The 12,702-nt window shown below is 40.2% G+C and overlaps 2 protein-coding genes across 3 annotated transcripts; one reads left to right on the top strand and one right to left on the bottom strand.

Moving 5' to 3' along the window:
• Nucleotides 1–640: 640 nt before the first annotated feature.
• On the bottom strand, nt 641–2,829 carry LOC133847107 (cyclin-L1). The gene is made up of 3 exons (XM_062281907.1): nt 2,089–2,829; nt 1,153–2,025; nt 641–1,091 (listed from the first exon to the last, which is right to left on the bottom strand). Exons 1-3 carry the CDS (start codon nt 2,712–2,714, stop codon nt 815–817), a joined length of 1,776 nt encoding a protein of 591 aa, XP_062137891.1. The 5' UTR covers nt 2,715–2,829; the 3' UTR covers nt 641–814.
• Nucleotides 2,830–3,170: 341 nt separating this feature from the next.
• Nucleotides 3,171–10,147, top strand: LOC133847105 (DNA topoisomerase 1). 2 transcript variants are annotated; one of them, XM_062281904.1, is made up of 8 exons: nt 3,171–3,562; nt 5,087–5,319; nt 5,391–6,513; nt 6,631–6,722; nt 7,284–8,413; nt 8,484–8,734; nt 8,816–9,009; nt 9,094–10,147. In XM_062281904.1, exons 1-8 carry the CDS (start codon nt 3,536–3,538, stop codon nt 9,194–9,196), a joined length of 3,153 nt encoding a protein of 1,050 aa, XP_062137888.1. In that variant the 5' UTR covers nt 3,171–3,535; the 3' UTR covers nt 9,197–10,147. The 2 variants fall into 2 exon arrangements, with proteins under 2 accessions (XP_062137888.1, XP_062137889.1); XM_062281905.1 differs by lacking the exon at nt 3,171–3,562 and adding an exon at nt 4,839–4,874.
• Nucleotides 10,148–12,702: the final 2,555 nt, after the last annotated feature.

Genomic DNA, 12,702 nt, shown 5'->3' with positions numbered 1-12,702 from the left:
TGTCTAAGGCCCAACAATTAATCCATGTGTATGTAGAATAGCGAGTATCCGTATAGTTAAATATAACTTGGAAACTGTTCATTATTGTATATATGAAACCATGGCGACAAAGGATTACTTAATGCCCAGCAGCTATACAGAGAGTATACAAAAGGAGCAATGACATGTAACAAAGACATTTTTGAATTCGTTCATGTAAATGTGTCTTTGGTTGATAAAAACTAAAATGTACGAATTCTTTGAGAAGCTCTCTGTCGGTCTATCTCTGATAACTATACAAGTTTGAGGATTCTAAGCAGATGCACTTTGTAATATTCATTTTAAAGCCACAACACCATCTATAGTAGATATCCCATTGCGGATATATCTTACAAATTGTACAACGATCGCATAATAAACTTGCAAGAAGCAATACATTGTAATTACTTTACTTCAATCGCATATTAATTTCAATTTACAATTTCAATTCAATTTCAATTTATATATATATTAAGTCATTAAATAATCTTGTTTTTCAAAATTCGTTTAATTCAAATTTCTCTACACAAACTGCCAGTGAATGCGATTAACCATAAACCATAAAACTCAATAAGCATTTTAACAATTTCCAAAATTCACAATTTTTTTTTCGCGTGTGCAGTTCATTTCAGTTTGTTTATTAGTTTCGTTTATTTCCTTATTTTTTGTTTTGTGGTTTCTCTGTTTTTACAATGACGTTTTAACTTAAAAGTGGAATTTATAACTTAAAGCGCAATATGAATCAACTAAATTATACATATGCTGTCAAAGAAATAAAAAAAAATAGAAGTGTTAATCAACGCTTTCTATCTCTGGAGCGTTCACGCTCGCGATGCTTGTGCACGCCACGATTGTTGCCAATACCACCGCCACCACCACCACCACCTGCTCCTGCACCACCACCGCCTCCTCCACCTCCACCGCTGCTGCGATGCGAGGAGTAGCGATTGTGTGACTTGCCGGAATTGGAGCCAGAGTTACGATACTTGTCGCCATCGCTGATATTGTTGCTGCCCGTGTTGCTGGACCGCTCCTTCTTCACATAGTAATCGGAGCGATCTCTCGACGATTTGCTATCCAACAAAAAATGTACAATTAATTTCAAGATTTTCAAGAGTGTCTTGCCAAACTTACCGCTTGCGATGTTTACTGTGCGGCGAACTGGAACGCGTTGGCGAACGCGAATAATGCCGTGACTTCTTCTTGTGCTTGGGCAGCGAACGTGATCGCGAACGCGACGAGCGACTACGATCGCGATGATCGCGCTCCCTGTCTCGATCACGCTCTCGTTCACGCTCCCGTTCCCTGTCCCGCTCCCGATGCGATTTCTTCTGTCGCTCGCGACTCGGCGAACGGCTGCGCGATCTTGAGCGCGGTGTACGCGATTGTGTGCGTGAACGCGATCGTGAGCGCGAGCGTGAATCCTTTTTGGGTGACTTCTCGGTGGGCAGCGGCACGGCACGTTGTATGAATCCGCCCCAGGCATTGTGCGACCCATTATTGCGATCCACTGTGATGACAGCTGGCGGCGTGTTGGCCTCCTTCGTTTTGTTGCGCGCATCTATATAACGTTTCTTGAGCTCCTCCACAGCAGCCTCGAGCTTCTCCACCACAGGCTTGGCACGCGTATACAGCTCCATGACGCGATAACAAATGTCTGTGATGTTCGCCATCGGTACACGAAAGATGCCAAACCACGGTGGACTATGAGGCAGCGGGATGTTAAGTTTACGGGCGCTCAGATAAATGCAGGCACAGGCAATGGCCTCAGGTGTGTAGCGCATAAAGACATCCGTGCGCAGCGAATCGTTCATAAAGTTCCACGACATTTGCATCAGCTTCTCGTGTTTCTCATACTGCAGCACTTGTAGATACATGACAATCAGCTTATGCGGATGCTTCACATGCACACAGAAGCCCAACTCTTTGAGCACACGTCGTTCTGCTTTAATGACTTGCGTCTTTAGATTGGTATAGTAATGGTCTAGCACCATGGATGTGATTTCCCTGCAATGTTCAGAAGAAGAAAGTCTAGAAATCGAAGCATATTTATAGCTCTAATCAACTTACTTTTGAGCGCGCACTTGCTTAATGTGATGGAAGACATTAATCACATCGCGTATGCGTCGTGGCGCCTCCTCGATCTTCGATGCCAGGCACACACAACTCATGGCCACCGTTTCCATGTTGTGACGCACAAAGCTCTTGGAGTAGAAGAATCGCTGGAATAACACTTGACCCGTTGCCATTGCCACTTGTGGCAGACGCAACAGTATGCCAGCCGTTTGTATTAGCTCACAGCCCAGTATGCGCAAGTCCTTCTCCGTCTCATGATCCAAGCCATCCTGACTCGACGGTGTCACATCGATTTTCTCCTCGGGTATCAAGCTATTCTCCAGCGTCAATACGATTTTGTTAAACAAACGCGGATACATCGGTTTGCCATTATCGGCAGCAGCACCTGCGGCAGCGGCATCGTTGGCATGTCCATCATGTGCAGCAGCAGCTCCTCCGCTGCTGCTGTTGTTGGTGTTATTAGAAATGTTCACGTTGTTGTTGTTACTGTTGCTCGAGTGCACAGAGCTAACGGTGAGCACGTTGGTAATCGTTTGCAGCGCTGCCGTCGTCGATGTCACAGCAGTGTGTATGACGCCAGTCGTGGCTGTGATTATTGTTGTGCCACCACGACTGGCCATTTAAGCTGCTGGTTTGCCTCGTTTTACACAAAATGCTATTTAATTTATTTTTTTTATATTTCTCAATTGTCCGAACAGTGTGCACCTATTACAAATACGAAAAAAGAAAACAAAATGCAAAACCAAAGATGAGCGTCACACACTCATCGTCGACATACAACACAAACTATCGATAATGACTTGCGGCAATTTTCCGAGTGAGACCTTATAGTTGACTTTTTTGCAAGGTCTATTAATTGTTCATAAATTCATTTAATTGTTAAACGCTAGCTTAATAAAAATAAAACTAATTATTATGGCGACAAAAATTACATCTTCAAAAATTATCATTATTATTTTTTTTGGTAGCTGGTATTTTTATGCATGGCGGCCGTTTGCGTATATTTTCTAAGCAGTGTTGGTATATTTTGAGCATTGAACTTGCGGTCACGCTGGTTACATCCCTACGCAGCATACAGTTCGAAGTTGATTCGGTACGAACGTGTTCGCGTGGCCGCTGCGCGCTGTAAAAAGAGAAAGACTCTGTGTGTAAGATCTTGGGGACTTGGAAAAATTCTTTTTTATATATTTTGAGTACAAACTCGCGCAGTAAATGCAAAAGGCACAAAACTAGCTTATGTAGTAGCTAGCAGCGGCATTTACCGAATACCTTAAATACATATATATATATACGTAAATATATATATTTTAACAACAAAAATATATAAATTTAAAGTGTAGCGTAAAGCAAATTAAAATTAACAAAAAAAAAAACGAAAGAAAAAAAGTGAAGTTGGGAAAAAGCCGAGAGCGCCGCACTGCCAACTGAGAAATTGTGCAAAATGAGTGGGGATGTGGCTGCTGAAAATGTAAGTAAATTTCGAGACGTATTTTTATTTTTTATGTAATTTCAGCAAAGTGTGCTGCCCCTGCAATATCGCAACGTGTGTGTTGTGTGTTGTAAACGTGTTGATCACAATTCTTTTTTTTGCATGCCAAGAAAATATAAGTAGTACTCTCGAAAAGTCAGCAGTGCTAGAGGCAAGTGTCCGGTCTACCTGCGCTTACAAAAAAAATCATGCGTAGTCTCCGTAGTTCACCAGTCGCGCATTGCTGCAATCTACAAATGTGAAGAGAGTATAAAAGACCTTTTGGTAATTTACGAAAAATGGCGACAATGCAAGTAGCAGGCATGGTAGAGCAAGAGAGAAGAGGTGAGGTAGGCAGGCTCGCAGTATGGAAAACGGCGAGACGAGCCAGCGGCAAAGCGACAATGTGTATTTGGCACAGGTACAGTGTGACCGATTTTCGCTGCTCTAAATACTAACAGCGGTATTTTCGTGTGATGATGATTTCCGAGAATTGTTGTTATTGTTGTATTTTGTATTAAATATTTAAACAATTGTTTAAGCAGCAAGAGCAGCAGCACACACGCTAAACGTATTTATGTTTATCATTGCAGTGTGATAAGATTAACAATCTCTGCAAGTGTATGTGTGTGTCTGAGTGTGTGTGTGTTTATGTGTTTGGTGGTTGCATTTTGTAAAAACATTGAAATCTATTCAAAAAATGCATTTCGCGCAGTAATGTTGCGTTATTTTTGAATTTGTGACATTCGGTCACACTACGCAGAGGGTGCCAATGTAATCACATGTGTATGCATATACTATAAGTGTGCGTATGAATGTACATATGTATGTATGCATTTATATATGTATGTGTGCATATGCTAACAGCACAACAGCCTTGATCCATCCGTTGCTATTGCAGTTAAGCAAAATAACACAAAATTGTGCGATGCTACATGGCAAAGTAGTCCACAACACAGTGCAGTCTCCTACGCTAACTGTGTTTTCCCCTTCCCCTGCCACCTCTCCACATGCGTCCTAAACAGTGGTCGTCGGTCGCCATGTCTTACTTCTGCTTCTTCTTACCTTTAAATATTTTCTTATTCGAGAAGTACATTTAAATTTGTTAGGGTTGATTTTTCACCACGTGGTGTGTGTGTGTGTGGTGTATCTATTTCCACTTACATTTGAGCATATGTATGTATGTGTGTGAGCTTGTAAATCATCATCGACAATTGGCCAGAGGCTGAGTTGTTACTAGTTGTGTGCTTGTAAATGTGTCACCCACAACAAAAACAACAATTAAATTGCAATGCTGACGACGATCACACAGGTAGTTCAATGGGATCACTTTGATTTATGTATGTTGCACACGGCTTGCAATATTGTATATGTATACAGCTAATTAAAGTATAGAATTAAGTTTAATATGAAACAAAGAAACAATCGTAGTTTTCCTTTTTCGCAAATGTACATATTTATATATTTCCCCTTCCCTCTAAAATTCAGTTCATATGTTGACTTTACTTATTTCTACCACTTCAGAATTTACACGTGCAAAATGGCGGCAGCTGCGAAGTGCAATCGAATGGTGTAACCACCAATGGACACCATAATAATCACCATCATAGCAGCAGCAGCAGCGGCGGCGGCAGCAGCAGCAGTAAACACAAGTCCTCCAGCAAGGATAAGCATCGTGATAAGGACAGAGGTGGCGAGCACAAAAGCTCCAGCTCATCGTCCAGAGAACACAAGAGCAGTAGCAGCAGTAGTAGTCGGTAAGTGGTGTCGGTGTCACGACAGCAACTCTCAAGCCATAGACTAATTGCATTCATGTTCACTTTTGCAGCGACAAGGATAAGCATAAGAGCAGCAGCAGCTCCTCTAGCGGCAAGGATAAGCATCGCGATAAAGAACGTAGCGATGGCAGCAATTCGCATCGCAGCTCATCATCGTCGTCCAGTCATCGCGACAAGGACGGCAAGCACAAGTCTTCTTCATCATCGTCGTCGTCATCGTCGTCTAGAGATCACCACAAGAGCAGCAGCAAGGATAAAGAGCGCAAGGATAAAGATCGCAGCAGCAGTAGCAGCAGTTCCTCTAGCCGTGACAAGCACAAGTCCTCCTCATCTTCTTCGTCGTCGAGCTCACGCCACAAGAGCTCATCGTCGTCGTCATCATCGCGAAGCAAACATTCCAGTTCGAGTTCAAGTTCAAGGCACGGCGGCTCATCATCATCATCATCAGCATCGACGACGACAAAAGATCCCTCTTCCTATGATGGTGTCTTTCTCAAGCCAGAGCCCGTTTCACAAGGACATGGACTGGAGAACGAAGATCCTTTGCAAATGCAGTTGCAGCAACAGCAGCAGCAGCAACAAATGCAACAGCTCCAACAGCAACAGCAGCAACAATATCATCTTCAACAGCAGCAGCAGCAACAACAATTTCAACAGCAGCAACAACACTTCCAGCAACAGTTGCAGCAGCAGCAGCAGCAACAGCAACAATACCAGCATCATCAACAGCAAAACGTCGATTGCAATGGCTATAAGAATGGCTACGAGGAGCATGTGGATGTGAAAAAAGAAGAGGAGAGCTTTAACATATCACAGGCCAGCTCCTGTGATTATTCCCTGTCACAGTTTCGTCCCGATGAGCCATCGTTTGTTGTCAAACAGGAGCAGACCTACAACGAAGAAGACAGCGCCTTAAACGATGATGACGACGACGAGGATGAGGGTAACAATGAGAATGACGATGATGAGGATGTGCCGTTGGCCATACGGAAACGCAAACAGGAACCCGTTGATGATTTCGATGGTGGCGCTGACGATGATGATGACATTCCGTTGCTGGCGCGCAAGAAGGTCAAAAAGGAGTCCAAGGAGAAGAAGAACAAGAAGAAGCGCATTAAGGAGGAAGTTGACGATGACTATGGACAAAAAGTGCCCAAAAAGAAGATCAAAAAGGTAATAATCACACAAAATAGTGTTTAGAAATTATAATCAAAATAATCGCATTCGAATCGAACTTCATTCTGGGTAATTTATATTTATATTTTATATTTTTTTTATTTCGTGTATTAGGAGAGTGAGATTAAAGCGGAGGTCATGACGACGTCGCCCACAAAGACATCGCGCAAGGGCAAAAAGGATGAGGAGGAGGAAGTGTGGCGATGGTAATTATCAAAATTTTGAATTATTATTACTATTAATTTGGAAGTCGACGACATGTGTGACAGCGAAGTTTGAATGTCACTGACCTATATTTTGAAAGTCACATTTGGCAGTGACAGCGCTGCTTTTACCATTCGCAGCGAGACGCGTGTATGTGTCAGCTGTTCATTGGGGTCTTTGCTGATGTTTGCTGCTTTTGAGGTTATGTTCGCACCAGCAGCAGCACTTTAATTTGTCCCACCTTCGCGCTTTGCGTAATGCGACTGTTGGAGGCAAATGGCAACTGCTGCTGCTGTTGCGATATCGCCGCTAATGTTTCTCGTTGGCAAGCGCCAACTGCTGCAAGTTGTTCTATTTAATAAACAACAGCTGAAGACAGCAAGCTCCACGGTTGTCGCAAGTGCTGCTCATCATAAAATCAGTGCAAATAAAAAGTGTGACCAATCGCAATCGCAATCCCAATCGCAATCCCAAAAGCAAAAGCAAAATTCAAAGACAAATAACAGCAAAAGCAAAAAGTTGTCGACGAATGCTAAACGTCCATGTGCTGCTCTTCTTTTAAGGTGGGAAGAGGAGAAACGCGACGATGGCGTCAAATGGACAACACTGGAGCACAAAGGACCCGTATTTGCGCCCCCATACGAACGTGTGCCGCGCAACGTGCGCTTCTTTTACGACGGCAAACCGCTGGAGTTAACCGAGGGCACTGAGGAGGCGGCCACTTTCTATGCCAAGATGTTGAATCACGACTACTGCACCAAGGATGTATTCAATAACAATTTCTTCAAGGATTTCCGCAAAACGATGAGCGCCAAGGAGAAGGAGATTATCAAAGACTTTCGCAAATGCAATTTCCAGGAGATGTTCGAATACTTCCAGGCCGAATCCGAGAAGCGTAAAGCGGCCACCAAAGAGGAGAAACTTTCCAAGAAGCTGGAGAACGAGGCCTTGGTTAAGGAATATGGCTTCTGTATGATCGATGGCCACAAGGAGAAAATTGGCAATTTCCGTTTGGAGCCGCCCGGTCTGTTTCGCGGTCGTGGCGAACATCCTAAAATGGGCATGATCAAGTGCCGCATTTCCGCCTCCGATGTGTCCATCAATTGTGGCAAACAATCGAAAGTGCCACCACCGCCGCCCGGACAACGCTGGAAGGAGGTGCGTCACGATAACACTGTCACATGGCTGGCCTCGTGGATTGAGAATGTGCAGGGCCAGGTGAAGTACATCATGTTGAATCCGTCGTCGAAACTCAAGGGCGAGAAGGATCACATCAAATACGAAACGGCGCGACGCCTGGACAAGGTGATTGACAAGATACGTGCCACATATCGTGACGAATGGAAATCGAAAGAGATGCGTGTACGTCAACGGGCTGTTGCTCTCTATTTCATCGATAAGCTAGCGCTGAGAGCGGGCAACGAAAAGGATGAGGATCAAGCGGATACCGTGGGTTGTTGTTCGCTGCGTGTGGAGCATGTGCAGCTGCATAAAGAGCTCAATGGCAAGGAGAATGTGGTCGTATTTGATTTCCCTGGTAAGGATTCCATACGCTATTACAACGAGGTCGAGGTGGAGAAGCGTGTGTTCAAGAATCTTGAATTGTTCATGGAGAACAAGAAAGAGGGCGATGACCTCTTCGATCGCCTTAATACCCAAGTGCTAAACGAGCATCTCAAGGAGCTGATGGAGGGTAAGTTATCTTTAATCGCATTTATCATCATATCTATGGAATTTAATGTAATGTTACACATTCTGTATAGGACTAACGGCTAAAGTATTTCGTACATATAACGCATCGAAAACGTTGCAAAGCCAATTGGATCTGCTAACGGATGGAGATGCCACAGTTGCCGAAAAGTTGCTCGCCTATAATCGCGCCAATCGTGCCGTTGCCATTCTCTGTAACCATCAGCGTTCCGTGCCCAAGGGACATCAGAAATCGATGGAGAACCTTAAAGAGAAAATACGCGCCAAGCGCGATGCCATCGATGACTGCGAGTCCGAATATCATGTAAGTTTCCATTTTGCTGCGACTATGCGAATGATTCTATACTAAATATGCATATCTATATGTGTGTGTGTTGATAAACAGGATCTGAAGAAGGCGGCCAAACGTGGCTCTGTGAAGGAGAAGGTGATGGCCGATAAGAAGGCCAAGCAGCTGGAGCGCATGAAGGATCAGCTGAAAAAATTGGAACTACAAGAGACTGATAGAGACGAGAATAAGACCATTGCCCTGAGCACATCCAAACTAAATTATCTCGATCCACGTATATCGGTGGCATGGTAAGCATTCCTATTATACAGCACTAATTTATTTATGATTAAACTGATTGAACTCTCACTCTCTTCCATTCTTATCATCTACAGGTGCAAAAAGCATGGTGTGCCGATTGAGAAGATCTTTAATAAAACCCAAAGAACCAAATTTCTTTGGGCCATTCATATGGCCGATGAAAATTATCGTTTTTAAAGCAAAATGCATAAACAATTGAAACAATGTAACATCTAAAAAATAGATATACACACACAATCACACACATACACACACACAAACACAGATAAATAAATACTGAGAAACAGGGACGGAAATCAGGAGCAGCAGCAAGAAGAGGAACAACGGCCGCCAAAAACAACTTTGACCAAAACAAAAGGAAAAAAAAATAGGCCAAGAACAACACTAACAACATCAACAACAAAATATCAACAACCACCGCGCATAAAAAAAAAAAAAAAAAAAAAATAACCAATAATGTTTTAGTGGCCTTCTTCCTCACCCGCCCGCCCCCACTCCGAATCCTTAAGAGGATTTGTAACGCTGCACTTGGATGTTGGATGTTGGAAGAAGAGAGTGGGAAGTGAAAGTGTAAAGTTTAACTTGGCAGCACTTTTTATTTTTCGAACTGTACTCAAAAACGCAAACTAATACATGTAAACATATATACATGTACTCACAAACACATACACAACACACACCCACACACTTGCACTCTAACTTTACATAGCGCATATGTATTGAGGAGTATGTGTGTGAGTCTGCGTGTGTGTTTGTATGTGAGCACATGTATGTGTGTGCGATGCCCGAGAACATAATTATGTTGTATAATTAATTACGTTCCCTCCCCACAACCACAAATTAAACAAGAAACAGAGATATTTTCGTAAATTTACAATAATTTTGAGTTTTTTTTTACATATATATATATTATTATTTTTTTCATTGTAAAATTTTATGTTTATAATTATAGTTGATCTTCGTTTAGCAAAAAGCTTATACCTATATACAAAAAAACAAACAAGCATATAATAAAATACATATAATAATTATTAAGGGACAGTGCTAAGTGATGAGAAAACCTTGTAGCCCACTTTTAGCATAGCATAATTTATTCGATTAGAGAGCAGCGAAGCAGCAAAAATAAAACCCAAAACCACAAAAAAAGAAAAAAACAAAAACAAAGAAGAAAACTAAATTCTATCGACAAACAAATTATAAGATGAATGAAGAAAGGATAAACAAATTAAATTGAAATGCAAATTGTATATTTGCAACATATTGGATTTTATGCATATGTTGTTTATTACATTAACTAATTTCAAAAACAAAAAAACCATTTTGTAATTGATTTAATTTTTTTAACGCCGCATGTTTTCATTCACTCAAAACGAATTTTATGTAATTACTTAACTATTTTCTGCCTTTGCTTTTATTAAATAGTTGAATTCAAATCAATGATGTGTTGTAATAAAAAAAACACAGACAACTACTATAAACAAAAACAAAACAAAAAACACTTAAAACACCACCACCACACATAGACAGGTTTCAAATTCTGTTTGGTTCAACAATATTAATAATACTAATAATAATAAAGAGAGGAGGAACTATGAAACAATTGTAAAAACAATCAATCAAAAGCAGACACAGCTTGGAAAACAACAGCGCAACAACAACAACAAACAAACAAAAACAAAAAAACAATGATAACAACCATATGCATAATATGATAAATTATGATAACGAAATAAATAGGATATTATATAATATAATTAATAATAATAATATATATACGTGCAATTAAGTGAGCTATATATTACGTGCGATGTCGATAAACCCGAATATCGATGTCGATAACAAAGAAATTGTAAAAACAAAAAGAAGAAAAGAGAAAAGAAAAGAAATGAAAAACCAACGCAAAGAGAAACAAATTTAGAACCTTGATAATAATGATAAATCATCTTGGATCACCACAAACGCAATGATGATGATGATGATCGATCATGATGATGTATGTATGTAGTTGTATTTATATTTTAATTATGCAAATTATGGCCGAGCATCGAACTCGCGCAAGTGAGCGAGCGAGAGAGCAAGTGACATTGGAAATGCATACAAACAAAAACACACATATACCACTCACACACACATACATATGTATGCATGTGTACGTGCGTGGACACTAATTATTATATTATTATTATTACTATGATTACGATTACGATTACGATATGCAGACACTGCACATACACAACATATACATATGCATAAGTATCAAATAAATATTAATTCAATTTTTGTCAAATTTTAATGATGATTGATAATTGATGATGATGATGAGGATGAAAAACGTGACGTGGCACTTTTAAATGTAGCAAAATTTGAATTGTAATCCTGTCGTGTGTGCACACTGGCGCTGATGAAACACCACACACACACACTCACACCCCCACCCTCCTCCTTCGCACCCACAAACTCAGCCCCAAAACTGACACACACAGACACACACACACACACAGTCACACATAAACTTGGCATATTACAATACGATATAAGCAAATAAGAGAGAAGAGAAGAGAGAACATTTAAGGTTAAATGTAATTGTAATGGAATGATGCAAATATACATACGACAACATACATGTATATGCATGCATATATATATATAAATGTATATGTGCATCTATATATATATAGATATATATTTAAATCTGAACAATAATTGCGTTTTACTTTTGGGAAATTACACCGTCGAGCAAAAGCTAAATCTGAAAAATTGTTAATAAAACGATTCCTGGGGATATATATCGTTATTATCGATGTTTTTATCGATAATTTTCAGCAAACAAATTTTGACAGAAAAATATGGTAAAAACACAAAATCCTCGATAACTCGCAAATGAGCAGGACGATTGCGATGTCCTTTGGACAGCAGGTGAAGCTCCTTGAGACGAGATTTTTGACATATCACTCGACAGGATCAGCAAGGATATAGCCGAGTTATAGCTACTTTTCTCTACATCAAAAAGTCCTTGTATCTCGGCCATACTAAGGACTTTCGTCCTGGGACTCATACCACCCGTTGCCATATGATATCTACTATCTGTATGCCAAAGGACATCCAAATCGTGAATTAACTTTTCCAGTTATCCTGGATTTTGTGAAATTGCGACAAATTTTCCTAGTAAACTCCTTAAAATAATGCCCAAAAATGTTCGATGTAATTTTGGAAATATTTTGATGACAATTAATAGTGTTTGTGGCTATGGAAAGGAAAAGTCGTATTCCACGAGGATCCTCAAGGATATGTCCGATTTATGACGCTGAAAAGTTAAATATTTCATACTTACCAACGTTTTTTATCCTGCTAAGTTGTAAGAACAAGGAATGTCCTTGATAAATATATCGCGTATATAGTATCATAATATATGTTATGTATATATTTCATATTATATCATTTATCATACATAATTTTTAAGTTTTAGCGACTAAGTTGATAGACGTTTTTCCTTTTGGGTTTTCAATTCCGAAATGGTTACAAAAAAAAATAAAAACAATATTTATATAAAGAATAAAAACGTGGAGACGGCAAAAAAGAGTAATATTAATTTAAAAATAAATATATGTAACAAAAATGACAAGTGATATATTATGTAAGTATGTATGTTAGTTTTATATAGCTTACAAATCGGATATTGCAAT

This window comes from Drosophila sulfurigaster, chromosome X (assembly GCF_023558435.1).
Source record: "Drosophila sulfurigaster albostrigata strain 15112-1811.04 chromosome X, ASM2355843v2, whole genome shotgun sequence".
Taxonomy (NCBI): Eukaryota; Metazoa; Arthropoda; class Insecta; order Diptera; family Drosophilidae; genus Drosophila; species Drosophila sulfurigaster.
The sequence above is the reverse complement of the archived record's forward strand: the minus strand, read 5'-3'. Positions and strand labels throughout refer to the sequence as shown.

What these genes read in the sequence shown, in the direction of transcription:
- LOC133847107 (XM_062281907.1), bottom strand. Translation starts at nt 2,714, where the DNA reads ATGGCCAGTCGTGGTGGCACAACAATAATCACAGCCACGACTGGCGTC. An exon ending in AAGCAAGTGCGCGCTCAAAA is followed by an intron (nt 2,026 to 2,088) that starts GTAAGTTGATTA and finishes TGAACATTGCAG; the next exon opens with GGAAATCACATCCATGGTGC. An exon ending in CACAGTAAACATCGCAAGCG is followed by an intron (nt 1,092 to 1,152) that starts GTAAGTTTGGCA and finishes TTTGTTGGATAG; the next exon opens with CAAATCGTCGAGAGATCGCT.
- LOC133847105 (XM_062281904.1), top strand. Translation starts at nt 3,536, where the DNA reads ATGAGTGGGGATGTGGCTGCTGAAAAT. An exon ending in GGGATGTGGCTGCTGAAAAT is followed by an intron (nt 3,563 to 5,086) that starts GTAAGTAAATTT and finishes CTACCACTTCAG; the next exon opens with AATTTACACGTGCAAAATGG. An exon ending in AGTAGCAGCAGTAGTAGTCG is followed by an intron (nt 5,320 to 5,390) that starts GTAAGTGGTGTC and finishes TCACTTTTGCAG; the next exon opens with CGACAAGGATAAGCATAAGA.